The 18,784-nt window shown below is 37.9% G+C and overlaps 2 protein-coding genes across 11 annotated transcripts in view; one reads left to right on the top strand and one right to left on the bottom strand.

Moving 5' to 3' along the window:
• LOC121388129 (golgin subfamily B member 1-like) overlaps positions 1 to 18,784 on the top strand; it is a 216,354-nt gene that overhangs the window by 154,085 nt on the left and 43,485 nt on the right. For all 9 annotated transcript variants that reach the window (XM_041519353.1, XM_041519357.1, XM_041519356.1 and 6 more), the window contains 2 exons: positions 16,215 to 16,298; positions 18,195 to 18,362. In XM_041519353.1, coding sequence (XP_041375287.1) covers positions 16,215 to 16,298; positions 18,195 to 18,362 — 252 coding nt within the window. The remainder of the gene's footprint in view (positions 1 to 16,214; positions 16,299 to 18,194; positions 18,363 to 18,784) is intronic.
• On the bottom strand, positions 1,953 to 13,432 carry LOC121388131. 2 transcript variants are annotated; one of them, XM_041519365.1, is made up of 6 exons: positions 13,091 to 13,432; positions 10,109 to 10,215; positions 9,131 to 9,440; positions 5,121 to 5,206; positions 4,477 to 4,792; positions 1,953 to 3,513 (listed from the first exon to the last, which is right to left on the bottom strand). In XM_041519365.1, the coding sequence occupies exons 3-6, from the start codon at positions 9,357 to 9,359 to the stop codon at positions 2,831 to 2,833; spliced, it is 1,314 nt and encodes a 437-aa protein (XP_041375299.1). In that variant the 5' UTR covers positions 9,360 to 9,440; positions 10,109 to 10,215; positions 13,091 to 13,432; the 3' UTR covers positions 1,953 to 2,830. The 2 variants fall into 2 exon arrangements, with proteins under 2 accessions (XP_041375299.1, XP_041375298.1); XM_041519364.1 differs by lacking the exon at positions 10,109 to 10,215.

An 18,784-nucleotide genomic window follows, 5' to 3' on the forward strand; every position in this document is an offset into this window, starting at 1 on the left:
GATGCATTGTAAAGTTGGCAGCAGGGCAGGGTATGGGTGAGGGGTAGACTACCTGAAGTGTGATGCATTATAAAGTTGACAGCAGGGCAGGGTAAGGGGGGGGGGGTAGACTACTCACCTGAAGTGTGATGCATTGTAAAGTTGTCAGCAGAGCGTGGGTGGGTGGGGGTTAGACTACTCACCTGAAGTGTGATGCATTGTAAAGTTGGCAGCAGGGCAGGGTATGGGTGGGGGGGTAGACTACTCACTTGAAGTGTGATGCTTGTAAAGTTGGCAGCAGGGCAGAGTATGGTGGGGGGGGGGTAGACTATTCACCTGAAGTGTGATGCATTGTAAAGTTGGCAGCAGGGCAGGGTATGGGTGGGTGGGGGGTAGACTACTCATCTGAAGTGTGATGCATTGTAAAGTTGGCAGCAGGGCAGGGTATGAGTGGGGGTAGATTACCTGAAGTGTGAATGAATGAATGAATGAATGTTTAACGACACCCCAGCACGAAAAATACATCGGCTATTGGGTGTCAATTTTACGGACACCGAATTTTACTCTAAACTTCAATTTGTGCTGTATTGGCCATTCTCAAAGAGAATGTTACACCCCTGCACCACGGTGAGGTTACAGCACGCGCAGGGGCCCTGAAGTGTGATGCATTGTAAAGTTGGCAGCAGGGCAGGGTATGGGTGGGTGGGGGGTAGACTACTCACCTGAAGTGTGATGCATTGTAAAGTTGGCGGCAGGGTATGGGTGGGGGGGGGGGTGGTAGACTACTCATCTGAAGTGATCACATGATTGATACATTAAAGGACATGGTATGTGCTGTCCTGCAAAAATGTATATAAAACATCCCTTGCTGGTTTTGGAATAAGAGTAGCCGATATGGTGGTAGCAGGTTCCCTCTGTTTCTCTTGTTCAGGGGTCGAAATAACATCATATACTGTAAATCAGAAAATATTAGCGACCTTAAAATTAGCGAAATCCATATCAGTAACATATTAGTGACATAATACTTCAGCGAGTTTGACATATCAAACATTTGTTTAAAAACGTAAGCCGTTTTTTTTTTTTTTTACGACCGACTTGTCACAAGAACACTTGATACTTTTTGATTTTATGCAATGCACACTATTTCTGGTTTGAAATATAGCCTCAAACATCCAAGTGACGCTGCTCGTCTCCAACTTAATTTTAATAAAAACATTACAATGTTATACATCTAAACTAATTAGTATTGTTTGCTGTATTTATTGCTTAATCTATAGCCTGTTGTTAGTCCAGTTAATCGCCAATGAAACAACCACACTTAATCAGTCCAATGAAAATGTACAGGGTTCGTAAGCTGTTTTTCCACTGAGACGTACTAGTAAACAATGCTCTGATACTGTTCTCTTCTCACTTTGACAGAACTAATTTATTTTTAACCACAATTATGTGTCTTTATTGTTAAAAGTTACAAACATCGAATTATATTTTGTTTTGCTTTGCTGCGACACTGCGCCCGATGTGACAATAGTTTTAATTATTGTGCCACAAATGGTAGTGTACGACTTTTTATTTGCCTTGGTTCTGAAATCCAGTAGAATTGTTCACAGTTGATTAATTGAAATCGCTATTAAATATGTATACGTTTTAAGACTTGTTTGATTTTTGCTTTAATCGGACTTTAGTTTATATTTAGCATCATGAAATGTTAGCGTTTTGTATAGCCATAGTTTAAAATATGCTCAGGTAGGAACAAATAAAATTACTATGAACTTGTATTTATAAAATTGTACATCTTTTCTTGGATTTCGTCATGTTCATGGAATAGGTTGTGGTGGCAGCAGGGTTTTTTTAAGGGGCTATGTTGGGGGGGGGGGGGGTCTGTTTTAGTGTTTTGACATGAACGGGTTCACTATGCTTTAAAAGGTTTAGCAGGAAAGGACTAGCTGTTATAAAAATTAACAAATTATGAAGAACAATGGTTTATTGATAAAACATTTCAATCATGAGTGAAATACACATATATACATTTCAGTAATAAATTAACAAATATAAATTATAAAATTAATGTTGATGGGTGTGTACACAATTAACAAAATTTTCTTTGCATTATGCCAAGGGTGTGGTTTAATGCCAGTGTAGTATACCTTTACAAATTGTTGAAAACATTTTTGACATACGCTTTTATGAGTGGATGGCCATGACTGATATGTCAAAGGCTGTGGTATGTGCTGTTCTGTCTGTGGGATGATGCATATAAAGGATTCCTTGCTACTAATGAAAAAATGTAGCAAGTTTTCACTACATCTATGTGTCACAATTACAAAATGTCTGGCACCCAGTAACCAGTGATTAGTAAATCAATGTGCTCTAGTGGTGTTATTAAGCGAAACAAATTTTAATCTTTTTTAGGAGTGGATGGTTTACCAAAATGGAATGTAGTTTGTATAACAACTCCTCACTGTAAAGATGATAACCATGACTAGTCTGTGAAAACATTCATTCTAGTCAGTTTCTACAACGATCCTTAAAGAACAAATGCAGGCACATATGTGCATATATGTACAGGCACGTGCGCGCGCGTGCACACACACACACACAAAGACACACACACATGCACTCCCCCCACCACCCCCACACACACACAGACACGGACACACACACAGTCTCTCAGGCTTGCACACGCATAAACATATGGCATACATGCAGCTCATAAACACAATGCACATAATACAATCATTCGCACAAAAGTTATTTTTTTTTATATATTGGCATCACAACCCTGCATGTCTTATACAATATTAACAGCACCGTTTACAGTGAACCATAAACAGATAACAAATTTACTTATGTCCTACAAGACACAAATTTTACAATTTTTGTTTTTCGGAATACCATATTTTTTGCTTTTCCCTCTGCCCACGGGAGTGACCCTCGTAAAATAAACAACGGAAGGGTATCTCTTGAACATGGACCCGATGTCGATATCTTCCGTGTAAAAAAGCTCCACGTATACAGCCACCGTTACGTAGACTGCCTGATATTCAGTGAGAATGGGATGCCTCTTCCTGCAAATAAACGGATTCTCGTACGGATCGAGCTGGAGCAGTTTACTCTGACAGAAGATGTCGGTTCGCGATCCTTTCTCCGCGACGACCACGCAGACGTAGTGGTTTTGGTAGTGACAGTAGAAGTCTGCGAAATACATGTTGGTGTTGTCGTTCAGCAGCCACTGGGCTGGAACGTGAAGTCGCTTTGCACCAAAGAATGAGAACTCGGGTGGTTGTCTGGTCTTGCGGTCGAGGCCCGTGCTGAAGAAGAGTCCGTCGATGGCGTTGTTGATGCTGCAGGCCGGATCGCCATTGTAGTCCTTGCGGTACGTCTCCATGATGCCGTCCTGTAGGTTCATGATGTTGTGGAAGTAGGCGGGGGGCTTGTTTCGGTACAGGTGGCTTATTATGTACATGCCGTGTTTTTTCCTGGACATGTAATTTGCAGCTTTTTCCTTCAGCGTTTTCAACTTCTTGATGCTCATGTCTAAAACCAAGAGAAAGGAAAGAAATATTTGTTTAACATTACGTAAGCAATCTAATTGAGAGGACATTTGCTGCCTCCTCATAGGCCACGTAGGCTAATATACTGCAAAAATGCGGGTAAGGGATCTTTTGTATGCACTTCCCCACAGCCAGGACAATACAAACCACAGACTTTGATGTACCTGACATGGGTATTGGGTGGTATGAGAAACAAAACCTGGGTCCATTAAGGGTTCTTGCCAAAAGGCAGGTAAGGGATCTTTTGTATGTATTTCCCCATAGACAGGATGATACAAACCACAAACTCTGATATACCAGTGATGGGACACTGAACAGGACAGTACAAACCACAAACTGCTATATACCAGTCATGGGACATTAGCTGGTTGATATGAATCCATCAGCAGACAGTTTACCATTGAGCTCTAAAAAAGAAGAATGAAGCTGCCTCTCCCCAACCTCCTCATGTTTTTGGTCAAGTAATGGGTGGGGGGAGTGGATATGGGATGTTTATCAGTCACTGAATTTACATTACATTAATATTATGCCCCCCCCACCCCCCCACACACACCAATGCTAGATCTGTGACCAGTTATCATAGTGGATCATGGATCAACACGTTTTTTTTTTTTTTTTTTTTTTTTTTTTTTTTTTAACGACACCACTAGAGCACATTGATTTATTAATCATTGGCTATTGGATGTCAAACATATGGTAATTTTGACAGTCATAGAGATGAAACCTGCTACATTTTTTTCCATTAGTAGCAAGGGATCTGTTATATGCACCATCCCACAGACAGGATAGCACATACCACGGCCTTTGATATACCAGTCGTGGTGCACTGGCTGGAACAAGAAATAACCCAATGGGCCCACCGACGGGGATCGATCCCAGACTGACCATGCATCAAGTGATCTTGTTACCACTGGGCTACGTCTCGCCCAAGTGTTTGATATCTCACCTGGCAATTTTTCTGGTGCCTCTTTTGTATCTGGCCATTTGATTTCCACTTCTGCAGAGGATGTTTTCTTCTTGTAAACCTTCAACCCGGTGCTGCAGTGTGTCCTCTGTAGTGAATACACTTTGACCATCACGGTGCCAGACGACATCATTTCCTGGGGTATCTCGACAGATGATTTGGTCGGTGAGGTCAACCAGAACAACTCACTGGACAGTTGCTTCATGATGACCAGGACGTTTGGCTGCAAGGTGCTGGGTTCGGTGTTCAGTTGGATCTTCTTGGGAGATACGCGTTTGTGTGTCATGGCAAAAGGATCCTGGAAATGACAATACATCTGTTGCTTGAACACTTGCAGTGGAAGGAAGGAAATGTTTTATTTAACGACGTACACATATGGTTAAGGACCACACAGATATTGAGAGGAAACCTGCTGTCGCTACTTCATGGGCTACTCTTTTCGATTAGCAGAAAGGGATCTTTTATATGCACCATCCCACAGACAGAATAACACATATCATAGCTTTGATATATCGGTCGTGGTGCACTAGCTGGAGCGAGAAATAGCCCAATGGGCCCACCGATGGGGCATAAATGAAGAATAAATGGTGGGAGTATTAAAAGACACTATTTATTGTGCAACTTACCAGCACTTCACTGTCATTAGACTTAATTAAGGCCATATGAGCTACATCGTGCGTTCCCAAGTCCAACTTCCATTGCAGATTTTCACCTGAAATTTAAAGAATGGAAATTATATAAACTTCTTGTATTTTTGCTTTGATTTGTCGTAGTAATCAGCAGAATTTTAGTCGTCTGTTTGTGGGGAAGGATGAATCTCAGTGGTAGAGCACTCATATACCTGAGGTACAGTGGGTTGCAAGATCAATAACCCTCGGCGGATTCATGGGGTTTTCCTTCCCAATCAGTACTTCACAATTTATATACCAAATAACATGGTATGTACTGTCCTGTCTGTTGAAAAGTGCTTCTAAAAGATCCATTGTTGCTAACTGGAAAGAATAAATGATGTTACAGCAGCAGATCCTTTCTCTCATATTTTAGATCCAGATCGAGTAGTGACAGTGCCTGCAGTTTTTAAAAAATGTGTTTTAACATGACTTGGGGTATTAAAGGAAACATGACACGAGACCATATTATAGCTCATTTTAAAAGAAAAATGATATAAAAATAATATACAAATAACTTTATAACAATAAAATACGTTTAGTTAACTTAAAATGAAGAAATTACGCTAATCAGTATCAAAGTACGATTTATGCATATTTCTTCGTGAGCGTCCGGAAAAAAAGGGAAGTGACGTCAGAGCCGCTGTACTCTTCCATTGTTGTTAACTGTTTATATATGGAGTAAGGGGCTTACGATCTTTTCAGTCCCAACAGTGCCGTACTGCACGGCCTTTGGGTGTAAAAATAAACAGTTTAAACGATCGGGATTGTCTTTTTATGGTTTTCCAAAGGATTGTATCCGAAGAAAGACGCGTGTATTTTATCGCAAAAGAAAATATTGGACACCAACACCGCATAGTACTTTGGTGTCAGCCTATTTACAGCCCGGAGCCCGAACGTTACCCGGAGACAAAAACAGTACTCGGTTGCGAATGCCGAGGTGTACGAGGTGTACATTGTACATTGTACATATTTGGCACAAAGATACACCTCAGCATGATGTATTTATATATGTTAAAACAAAAATGTAGAATTTTTTATTTATTAATTTTTTTGGAAAAAAAAAGATTTTTCATGTTAGGGCTGTAGGCCTACATAACAAAATCTGTATTCACCGTCCGAAGAAGGAAACGTCAATAAGTAATTAAATATGGCATATACAAACATGGGATTTGGCATGAGGATACATCTCAGTACGATGTATTTAAATATGTTTTTAAAAAACGTGTAGAAAACAATAATAATTTTAAATAATGTTTTTAATCTTCGGGCGGAATACGTCACAAAAACGTTCCTCATCGCCCGAAGCCCCAAAGCAACACGAAGTTCAATACAAAATAAACCACTACTGTCGGTGTCGAAATAACTATTATGTTTCATCCACGGGCTGACTTGAGAATCGGAGTGTTGTTTTAGTTAATTGGTCCTTTCTTTCCGTGGCCTGCACATGTGATTCCTGACTGGCAGGTGTATATTGCAGGGTATCGACCAGGTAAGTGATTACCACGGTCTAGACATACGTACAAAATACGTGCCAGTTTTTTTAAGATCACAGGGTATTGTGGCGTAACCTGTCGCGACTATAGTACAATGTTAATGGACATTATCAGCCGCCCTGCTTCATTACTGTAAATAATGCTGTAAAACCCTTGATTAAGTAGGCTTTCCCATCTAAAATTACAAAACTGACCAATTACGTAGTACCAAAAGAAAAAGAAAATTATCAATTGGGTATCGTGAGTGGTCGTTTTTACTCTAACGCACCCTACCAATAGGCCTAATAATATGCTACTTTTTTTATGAGAGAAAAATACTATAACCCCATTTCGTTCTATTGATGCAAATAGAAATATATTTAGTTTAAAAGTTGATTATACTCTCAAGTCATTTATGTTGTTTTTACAAGCCAGGTTAATGAAAGTGAAGCGCCTTGTCGTAAATTAAAGCGTTTGTTTACACTGTGCATACAGATTTCATTATGTACAGCCCGAACATAAAAAATGCGATATTTTCTAAAAAAAAAAAACAACCAAAAATGTTTGTCCTACATTTATATTTTTTTACATATTTAAATACATCATATCGAGGTGTATCTTTATGCTAAATATGAACAGTATACACCTCGGCATTAGCATCGAGTTTTGGTTTTGTCTCCGGGTTACTTTCGGGCTCCGGGCTGTAAATTGGTCGACCGGTCTGGTCTGGCACCATCAGTTTCTCCACCCTCCGACTCGCTATCCGTTTTTTCTTCAGTATCACTGTTGTAAGTAAATGTGTGTCTTTCTTCATTTACTAACAGCTCATATTGATACGGCAAAACGTTTTGCAAACGAACACTCATTGTTTTGGTAAGCTGTGCAAGTCTTAGATTCTTTATGAGTGGTACGGACTAATGCTTTTAAGTGTAAGGCTTCAGATCAAGCGACGCGTCTCTGACGTCACGGACCTCGTGATTGCCCTGCTCATTAAAGATCGGCAATTTCCGCTAAGAGCTCGTATCTGGGGTTCTTTTATGGAGATATTTTAAGTAATTAATTTTTTATAAAAAATTTTTTTTAGGTGATTCAATTTATAATTACTTGTACATGGTTGGTGCCAAATATGGTTTACGTGACATGTTTCCTTTAAGTTATTGTAAACATTCCTTGTTTTTCCAACCTCTGAGGTTCAATGGGTCACAGGACCATTCACACTCTAAGGACTAGAGGCACGGCAATTAATTACAGTTCACAATATTTGCCATTATAGGCCCACGATTCAATAAAGCATTTTTTTTTTTAAATAGTACATTTATCAGCTTTTCCATAGCTTGAACCCTGATGACACAATAAAGTATTTCAGTCAATCACAGCGCAGAATTCCACTGCACGTGACATATTTGCATGGGCTTTCATGGCATTGTAAAATGGTAAAAATGGTTTTCTAGTCATATCAAGACAAAAGTTTTGTCATGAAGTTTTTCTTTTTTCTGATACATTTATTAGTCCCCTAACTATCCAACTGGAAGGGAATATAGGTTTTGCCTCCATTATTCTGTTTGTCTGTCTGTCTGTCCATCCGTCTGTCTCTCTCACTTATACAATGTAGTTTTTCAGATCTTTTTTCACAATGCGTCGAGATATTGAGCTGAAATGTGTATAGCTTTATCATGTTCTGTTACAGATCAAGTTTGACTTTCATGGGGATTTACCAATTTTTCACAGAACATCTCTTGAACATAGGAGATAACATGTACCAACATTTGTTGGGCCTGGTAGGGGGACATGTGTGTATTTGTTGTGTGTTTGGGTGTGTGTGTGTATGTATTTGTTGTGTATGCACTGGCCTCGGTGGCGTCATGGTTAGGCCATCGGTCAACAGGCTGGTTGGTACTGGGTTCGGATCCCAGTCGAGGCATGGGATTTTTAATCCAGATACCATCTCCAAACCCTGAGTGAGTGCTCCGCAAGGCTCAATGGATAAGTGTAAACCACTTGCACTGACCAGTGATCCATAACTGGTTCAACAAAGGCCATGGTTTGTGCTATCCTGCATGTGGGAAGTGCAAATAAAAGATCCCTTGCTGCTAATCAGAAAGAGTAGCCCATGGAGTGGCGACAGTGGGTTTCCTCTCAAAATCTGTGTGGTCCTTAACCATATGTCTGATGCCATATAATCATAAATAAAATGTGTTGAGTGTGTTGTTAAATAAAACATTTCTTTCTTTCTTTGTTGTGTATGTGTGTGTATTTGTTGTGTGTGTGTGTGTATTTGTTGTGTGTGTGTGTGTATTTGTTTGTGTGTGTGTGTAATGTGTGTGTGTATTTGTTGTGTGTGTGTGTATGTATTTGTTATGTGTGTGTACGTGTATTGTGTGTGTGTGTGTGTGTGTGTATTTGTCTGTAATTAAATCATTCCTTTCCTTTTCCTTATCTGAGCTATACATTCCCATTCCTATTGTAAAGCGATCAAAATGTACATATACGTGCCAAGTTTTGTTAGTTTCCTCACTCCACTCACAGTGACTGTATAAAAGTAGGGTGTGTCTGTCCGCTCCAGCCCGTAGACATACACTTTACATGACCCAGACGACAGATCTGTGTTCAGTGGAAGATTCACACACTCGGCAAGCGATCGCAGCGACAGAAACATGAAAAACGAATCTCCCGTTGTCTCAACATGGATGATTACACACAGATTGTTAATATTGGTCTTCATCCAGGACCAGTTCAAGTGCAGGTGGCATAAACTCGGGGCAGCAGGTGCCACCTGGAATGTCAGGGTCACTCGTTTTCCCTGCTGAAATTAAGAACACCACTAAAGTGACAGACCCTAGTTTTTTTAAACACTATATACAACACGTTTCACTGTTAAAGCCGTTTTTGATCATTTAAATTAGAAGTGCTTACATTTTATTGTTTAGAATATATTCATTTTCGTATACCTGACATCATCCAGGTGTTTGTAATATCCCAAAATGCAGTTTTCATAATTCTAAAAACATGTTCGTCTGAGAAGTAATGGTTATCAAGACCAGCTTTAGTTATTTACAGACGGTATTTCCCCATTTAAACATCACATACTTTAGATTCTCTGTCATAACCTTATCCAAATGTGTGTTGCAGGTTTGTAGGTTAACTAAACTTAGTGTCCATTTTCACAGTCTGAAACTAGGATCTGCGCCTTTAATAATAATACAGAGTTTTGATATTCCACTATACATTTATTTTGATTTATTTTGATTTCATATTGATCAGTATGTACATGTAGATAGTAGATATGGCATACTGTGAAATCACTTTTATTCGTGGTGGTCTTATTTTCATATGGTACATATGTGCTATCCTGTCAGTTGGGAAAGTGCATATAAAAGACATGTTACCTAAAGAGGGAGATAGAGATTAAAAACACTAACATCGGGGGTTGGGGTGGGGATCAGGATATTCATACTTACAAAATAGACTTACACTACAACATTTGACTCTTCTTTCTGGGGGTTTTCACTAGCCGTCGGGCATGGTAATAGTAGTTATATCACAAGCCATGGGAATGAGGCTACCATAATCTAGAAGCCCTGTACCCAGCGAAATGAAATGTAAAAATATTTTAATTGTATTAATTAATATCTGGTGACTTGAGATTATCCTGTGACAGGAACTAGATGTATATCTTGTGCACTAAGCTACATGTGCATTCTGCTCCAGGAAGTGTTACATTTCAATTTGACATGTATTCCTTTTGTTGAAAGACATTTTTGAGGAAGTTCTTTCATCAAAAAATATCAACACGGAAAAAGGCAAAACTTGAAATAAAGTCAATAGAATGACATTCTGTTCACATAACACATGCACCCACAACCTATGTCACATTAAGTACAATCTTCATGTGTGTACATGTGCATACTATTATAGCTAATTATATGGAAATTAACTACGGTAATTGGCAAGCTTTGTATAATGAACTATATACCACAAGTGCTCAATTATTATATTTATTAATGGCATGTAATGTTCTCTATCAACAAAAAAGGAGCGGGACATAGCCCAGTTGTAAACCGCATGCCCAATGTGCAGTCGGTCTAGGATCAATCCCTGTCGGTGGGCCCATTGGGCTATTTCTTGTTCCATCCAGTGCCCCGCGACTGGTATCTCAAAGGCTGTGGTATGTGCTGTCCTGTCTGTGGGATGGTGCATATAAAAGATTCCTTGCTACTAATGGAAAAATGCAGCGGGTTTCCTCTCTATGACTGTCAAAATAACTATATGTTTGACATCCAATAGCCAATGATTACTAAATCAGTGTGCTCTAGTGGTGTCATTAAACAAAACAAACTTTCTTTCTTTCTATCACACCGGCCTCGGTGGTGTCGTGGTTAAACCATCGGACATAAGGTTGGTAGGTACAGGGTTCGCAGCCCGGTACCGGATCCCACCCAGAGCAAAAATTAACTCACTGTCCTGGACAGACAGCCCAGATAGCTGAGTTGTGTGCCCAGGACAGCGTGCTTGAACCTTAATTGGATATAAGCACGAAAATAAGTTGATATGAAATGAAAAAAAATCTTTCTATAAGGAAAACAATTTAAAAATGCATAGGGAGGGGACTGTGTTTTGTTTTAATTCTCTCATTTTCTGTTCTATAATTGTTAAACGCTGACCCACCATATCCCTGAAACACCCCCAAGAGACTTAATATTACTAATTACAAAGATGAAACACAAATTGTTTAGTGATCTAAAGGTATAAAAAGAAATGAAAAACTATATATTAGATAATACAGAGTATCGGCGATAAAGTTAATACAGTGAAACCTCTCAAGACCGGACCCTCTGTAAACCGGAATTCCCTCAAAACTGGACGTTTTACCCAGTCCCTTTTTAAAAAACAGGACAGAACTTAACATCTCTAAACCGGATCCCTCTTAAAACCGGACATTTGTCTTGGTCCCAAGGGTGTCCGGTTTAGAGGGGTTGTACTGTAGAACTTTTTTAACCTGTGATATCCATACAAGTGTATATATAATTGCAGTCTGTTATGATCTGTTGGCAGCCATGCCAGACAGTACATTTAATTATTAATTTGATCCAATAATACTTCAGGGCTGCAGTTAGTCAGGGGGGAACTTTTGTGGGTCAGTCGATACACCAGCCCCCAGTGGCCAACAGGCTTATTTCACCATAACAAAGGCAAAATATAGGTAATTTTAGGTGGCAGTGACAGAGTCAATGGAAAAGTATAGCGGATTCCTTTCTTAGACTATATGTCAGAATTACCAAATGTTTGACATCCAACAGCTGATGATTTAGATAATAACTAATGAGCTACGAGAAATTATTAATTATCTGTCTCGAATGAATGAATGTTGTACATCCGAGCCTTTGGCAACTTTAATTCCAGTTCGCCTTTACTAGATATTAAAATGACATAATAATATGTGACGGTGGCGTCTTTTTTTTATGGAAATGATGAACTAGAATGACGTCATTTTGGATATTCTTACATAAAAATGAATGAGTGCTTAACGTTTTCTGTTTTCTGAATGCTAGATAGCTTTCAGTGTTACGTTTCTGTTTGATGACTGCATACATCAATTATGGAGTGTCACCATAGTATGTTTGCTTAAATGTCAATAAACGTAGTGCCATGATCTCGGTTAATTTACATCTAATTTGCAAAGTTATCAAATTCTCAGAGTATGTAATCTCAGTGTTCGAGATTAACGATATCCCGGGGATACCAGAATTTAATTTTGGATACCAGACTTCAAGAACCCAGTATCCCACTGGGATGCCATATAATACTAAATTCTCAGGTGGGATACCAGATTTTGAAATGTTAGTATCCATTTGGGATACTGGCCAAGAAATTTAATCTCGAACACTGAATCTGAAAAATATCACATACTTTGATTACACTGGATATGCTAGCTATTATATGATAAATTGAATTATTAACTTGTTGATTGATCACATACATGTAATACATTAAAATATTATAATTATTAACTTGATCCAATACAAATTATTAACTTGATTCAGTAATATATTAGAAATTTAACTTGATCCTGTAATAAATTTAATTATTAACGTCTTCCATTAACACACACTGGTATAGGAAGCGGGGAGGCAAGGGGGCATGTGCTCTCCCACTTTTCAGATATTTTGCTTTATATTTGCTTTATAATAGTGTAAAAGTGTGTAAATATAAAAGTGTGCCCCTCACTTTTTGGCACTTTCCTATGCCACTGATACATTAAAATATTAATTTGATCTGGTAATACATACATTTAATTAACAACTTGTTCCAGGAATACATTAAAATATTAACTTGATCTACTAATTCATTTAATTATTAATTAACTTTATCCAGATCATCAAAAAACACAAATACATCAGCTCATTAACTTCATCTTGATTAATTACTAACTTGATTTAATTGTTAACAACTAACCATCTTGTTGCAGTGTGTAGACAGGAAAGATGATCTCAATATTTAATCTCCTTGTTTTAGAAGTCTGGACTGTGGTTTAAAGTGTACAGTAAGTAGGCCATCACATGTGCATATAGGTTAGTGTCACCTGGCCAGTTTGTACAATTAACTACATGCACAGTAGTCCGCCTGTCTCCACAAACACTGTAGCTTCCTTTATATTTTCCACAGTGCAGTATCACTGCAAGTTATTGCACAAGAGCATTATACACAACACCTTGACAATACACTTTGTCTGCTGTGTTGTAAATTCTGCTGTTTGTTCTTGATATCTGATATTGTTGACACACTGTGCTTGCCTGCTCCTGGGACTGTGGGTTATATTTTGTAGTACAAAATTATGTGTTCTTATCAGTACTTCTTGGAAATAGAGCATGTGCTATAAATAGGCTTCCCAGAAAAAAGAGAGAAAGCTAATAATAGCACACTGATCAATAGGTTTTCATGTCATGATGGCAGATGTGAATGATTTGCACATGTCCAATAGAGAATTTTTTGATAGACTGCTCTTATGTTTGTTTATGTTTTAAATTTCTTTTGTTTAGGGCACATTTAACAATTATTACACGTCCTTACCCATATTGATAAACTGTTAGTCCAATACACTTTAGTCTGACAGCTCATCTAATGTTCTGAAAGGTTTAACCCAGCAGTCAGATTGTATTTTGGACCTTTTAATTTAGTAATTCATTATGGTTGACATTTTAGTTCATCTAGTAGTTTTCTATTACAAAATGAGTCCACCTTCAAGCTCACATGTCATCCTAACCCCCCCCCCCCCCCCCCCACCACCACCACCACCACCCCACCCCCCTCTCCACATACACACACACATTTAGTCACTGGCAATAACAGAATTAGTTGCTTGCAATATCAGAGGCTATATGTGTAGGGTCGGTGTGCATCAAGCTTAAAAAATGTATCCTTTTACCAGGTGTGGGATTGATCCCCGTTGGTTGGCCCATTGGGCTATTTCTCATTCCAGCCAGTGCACCACGACTGGTGTATCAAAGGCTGTGGTATGTGCTACCCTGCCTTTGGGATGGTGCATATACATTGTAAAATATCCCTTGCTGCTAATCGAAAAGAGTTGCCCATGAAGTGGCGACAGCGGGTTTCCTCTCTCAATATCTGTGTGGTCCTTAACCATATGTCTGATGCCATATAACGGTAAATAAAATGTGTTGAGTGCATTGTTAAATAAAACATTTCTTTCTTTCTTTGTATCCTTTTACCAATTACCATGGCCTTATAATTCAGATGAGATCTTTTAATAAGAAACTACTATGGAATGCTTTATTTTAGTTGCTTTAAATTTTCATGATTTTCCTAAAACTGCACTAGTCCACAAAATACATGAATCGTAGTACACCACAAACAAAAGGTTAATTCAGAATATGCATAAACTTCAGTTTGAAATACTTTGGCATCTGAATATATACACGTAAGCACACTTTCAACACCTGAAAAAAGGTGACTTAGTTGAATATAATTTCACCATGATGCATCTTCAATTCAGCATTATTGTAATATTCTATTGGTAAATATCTATACAACTATTTACATGCATTAGCAGATTTAGTTTGTAAAAAATGTATATAGGTTTTGGAACCACAGTCCTATATCTTCCTTAGATTTTGAGATTTTCATTGAAAATGTTTACATGTGATGGCTATCTTTAAATCCAATATATTACCTACTTTTTATTTGAACTGGAAGATTCACAACTCCTTAAAAGATGATAAAAGGTTTTGGAATCATGGTTCTATGTGCCTTACAATCCGAGATTTTCAGTACAAATTGTAACTGATGGTGGCCATTTTAAAATTCAAAATGGCAGCCACCAGAACAAGATATTAAAATCTATTTTTAAATTGATACCACTATGCAATAGATATGTTTGTGTCAAGTTTCATACTTTCCCAAAACGTGAACGATTCCATTGACATTTAGGCTTTATATGTAGGGTATTTGTGATTAGATGTGTTTCTTTTGTTGTGCAGTATATTCATATTTTTTCCAAATATGATGATTATAATATTACTATATAACAGCAACAGATAAAAATGAACAATATTGTCTAAACTGTTCAATGGGAGCTAATATGTTAAAGCTTACAAATGTGTGATACAAATAAGAGTGAGAAATAGTTAAATGGTGGCCATTTTGAATTGTGAGGTCACCTGGCCAATAGTGGGCACTGCCAGGTTGGTCCTATATCAAGTTTTACTCTACACATGATGGCCTAACTGCATGCAAAGTGGCATGTTAGCATCACATTTTGCACTATTATACCATAACTCTACAGCACTATTAAGGCTTTTCTGTTAAATGTTTTAGGTTCATCGGATTATGAACAAAACAAAACAAAACATGTGCAACCTTTGTGAATTAGCAAAGCCATTTACTGAAAGGTTTGCCATGTTTCAGGGGTTTTTTTGTTTGGTTTATATCCCAAGGAACCTTAAAGAAATAACAAACTGTTTGAAAAATACAAGTTTATTAATAATAACACACACAATTTCATATTTTATATTGAATTCTCTATATTTGATTCTTAACAATGACACTGAAAATATAAAGTATATAAATACAAAGTGATTTAAGATGTGATGTTTCCGGTTCATTTTGCAATCGTGCAGAAATGAAGAAACTCACACTGTGAGCTTCAGTATTTGTAATATTTCTGTGGTATCCAGGTGTAAAATTGGGGATTTTTAATGTGTGTGTGTGTGTGTGTATGTGTGTGTGAGAGAGAGAGAGAGAGAGAGAGAGAGACCGATGGAGAGAGACAGTTACAGTTGAGAGAGTGAGTAAAATATATACTACAGATATTTTGAATTCTGTCTCAATATCATACGCATCTGACCCAAAATCTGGGACTCGCAGAAGCACGGAATTCTGCTAAATCTGTAGCCTGTTCTATTTATGTTTAACTATTTATGCTTTACAATACTCATATTCATATACTTACCTTTGTTTGACACCCAATAACAGATGTATATTTTTGTGCTGGGGTGTCGCTAAACATTCATTCAATCATTAAGCTTAACAATAACAGAATGTGATGATTTTCTCATTACAGGCTCTGGAGAATGAGGAGCGAGCGTGTAAGTTTGAGAGTGACCTGATCACCTACCAGTCTGAACACACCCACACAGATCAAGAGGTGAGACTTTTATGTATTTTCCACTTTTAATTTCGGTTAGGGCCGTTCCACAGTTGATCTCATAGAGGAGGCAGGAGGTACTGTAATTTTTATTTTAGGTATGATGAATCTTCTGCAGTTTTCAGGGGCAGGACATGGCCCAATGGGAAAGCACTTGCTTGATTCACGGTGGGTCTGGGATCGATCCCCATCAGTGGGCTATTTCTTATAACAGCCAGTGCACCACGACTGATATATCAAAGGCTGTGGTATGTGCTACCCTGTCTGTGGGATGGTTCATATAAAAGATCCCTTGCTACTAATGGAAAAATGTAACGGGTTTCCTCTATGACTCAAAATGACCATATGTATGACATCCAATAGCCAATGATTAATAAATCAATGTCCTCTAGTGGTGTTGTTAAACAAAACAAACTTTATCTGCAGTTTTCTCTTTATGCATGCATACATGGTTTAAATATACTTTTATTTAGTTTTTGTTGGGTATACAAAAAAATTGCCTCCCCAACCCCACCCTCTCAAATGTGATCAATTGTGGAATGTCCCTTATATGTCACAGCAGCATGCACAGTAGGAATTAATTTTTAAACACAATCATTGGTAGGAACATCATAATTTATTTATAATATCACATGGCAATAACACACGTCGCCACAGCTATACCATCCAATAAAGTAAGCATGACAGAAATAGATTGCTCTGTGACATGTTTTCGTTTATTTCATTTCAAGTTATTTTCATACTTATATCCAATTAATGTTCAAGCCTGGTGTCATGGGCATACACACCTGAGCTATCCGGGCTGTCTGTTCAGGACAGTGGGTTAGTTGGTAGTTGTTAGTGGTTACTGAGAGAGAAAAGGTTGTAGTGGTCTTATACCTACCCACTGAATCATTAAAACTCGCTCTGGGTGGGAGCCAGTACTGGGCTGCGAACCCAGTACCTACCAGCCTTATGTCATGTAAGTTAACCTGAACCCGATTGCTCTGTGTTGCATAAGTTAACTACAAGTCCAAGTGCCATAAATATGTTTTGGTTAAAAAAGATTTTATTTTAAACCTGGGTTTTGATATGTAAGAAATAGAAACTAAGCTTGTGTCCGTTAGATACCATTAATCTTACAGCTGATTTGAAAATGTGTCCAATTCACTTTCGCTCATTCGATATATTTTTAAACATCTTGTTAGATAAATGGTGTCTATAAGGCAACTGCCCACAGCAATTGCATGGCAGTGTAGGAGATGTTCTTTGTTGATGGTTATATTCGCTTTTTTCCCCCATGGCATGTTTTTTCCGTGGACAATTTTTTAATTGCAGATGTTGTAACTGCCACTCATTTAGTATTCTGTATTATTTAAAATTGTGCCCTGTAAATGAATTTAAGCTTTTTCCATTTCTTCTGTAATTATCACTTTTAAAATTAAACTCAAGAAATTCTGCTATTTCTAAAACATTTTTCTAAATATAAAAGCCTTTCTTTGAAGAGCACCTTTATTTGCCTCATATCTTTTTGTTTGAGAATTCGTAAAATGTTTTTAATTTTTTTTATTAAAAAGTTAAAAAAATAAAATTACAATCAAAATAAACTTGTTTAAAAAGGTAAAATATTAGCAGTGCCATACATATGTACATAATGAAAAGTACAAGAAAAGTTCCCATTTTCATTTAAAAGTACCGAATTCTGGAAATAAGCCCACCCCTAACAAAGCTGCAAATTTGTTGTCTTGGCCCCTGGGTTTACATGTATTTCTGGTCAAATACAGTACCCTTTTTGTTTAGCTGCAGAAACTCTTTATTACTGTGCTGCGATTCTTTTATTACTGCACCCCACACCCACACACTCACCCTCCTAGTTACTTTAGGCTGAGTTTTTTTTTTTTTTTTTTTTTTTCCCAGTTTATGGAGAAAGCTGACTATATCTGTCAGCTGGAATACAACTTGGAAGAGGCGCGGGGTGACGGTCAGAACAAGGCTCGGACGATCAATGACCTGCAGGATCAGATGGGTAGTCTGAAGAACGACTTCAACCAGGCCAAGGAGCAGAAAAACAATGCCTTGAATGAGGTACATGTGCTTGCAAATAGCTGTTAATAGTTCCTTACCGGTCCAACCAACCGGAGGGGACTATAGGTTTCATCTCCGTCCTTCTGTCTGTCTGTATATCCATCTCACATATAGTTTTCCAGGTGTGGGTTTTTTTCCACAATGCCTTGAATGAGGTACATGCAAATAGCTGTAGTGATTTCCCTAGAAATTTGTGGCAAGGCATGGTAGGCCAAACACTTTTGGGGCATTTTCACCATTTTCGGGGCATTTGTTTTTCATTAAAAATACACAAAATTTAATTGAAATAAACATTAATGTAATTTATGTGTTTGCTTTAATAAATGAATGGCAAAAGATATAAAAGGCATATTTAATTAATTAATAATACCTTTTTGGGTGTTTTATAAAGGCAGTTTTAGAATTAATTAGTGAAAAAGGCT

This window comes from Gigantopelta aegis, chromosome 14 (assembly GCF_016097555.1).
Source record: "Gigantopelta aegis isolate Gae_Host chromosome 14, Gae_host_genome, whole genome shotgun sequence".
Taxonomy (NCBI): domain Eukaryota; kingdom Metazoa; phylum Mollusca; class Gastropoda; order Neomphalida; family Peltospiridae; genus Gigantopelta; species Gigantopelta aegis.

Excerpts from the sequence above, each read along its gene's own strand:
- LOC121388131 (XM_041519364.1), bottom strand. Across the intron at positions 4,793-5,120 it reads CTAATGACAGTGAAGTGCTG|GATCCTTTTGCCATGACACA; the intron begins GTAAGTTGCACA and ends TGTCATTTCCAG. Across the intron at positions 3,514-4,476 it reads GGCACCAGAAAAATTGCCAG|ACATGAGCATCAAGAAGTTG; the intron begins GTGAGATATCAA and ends TCTTGGTTTTAG.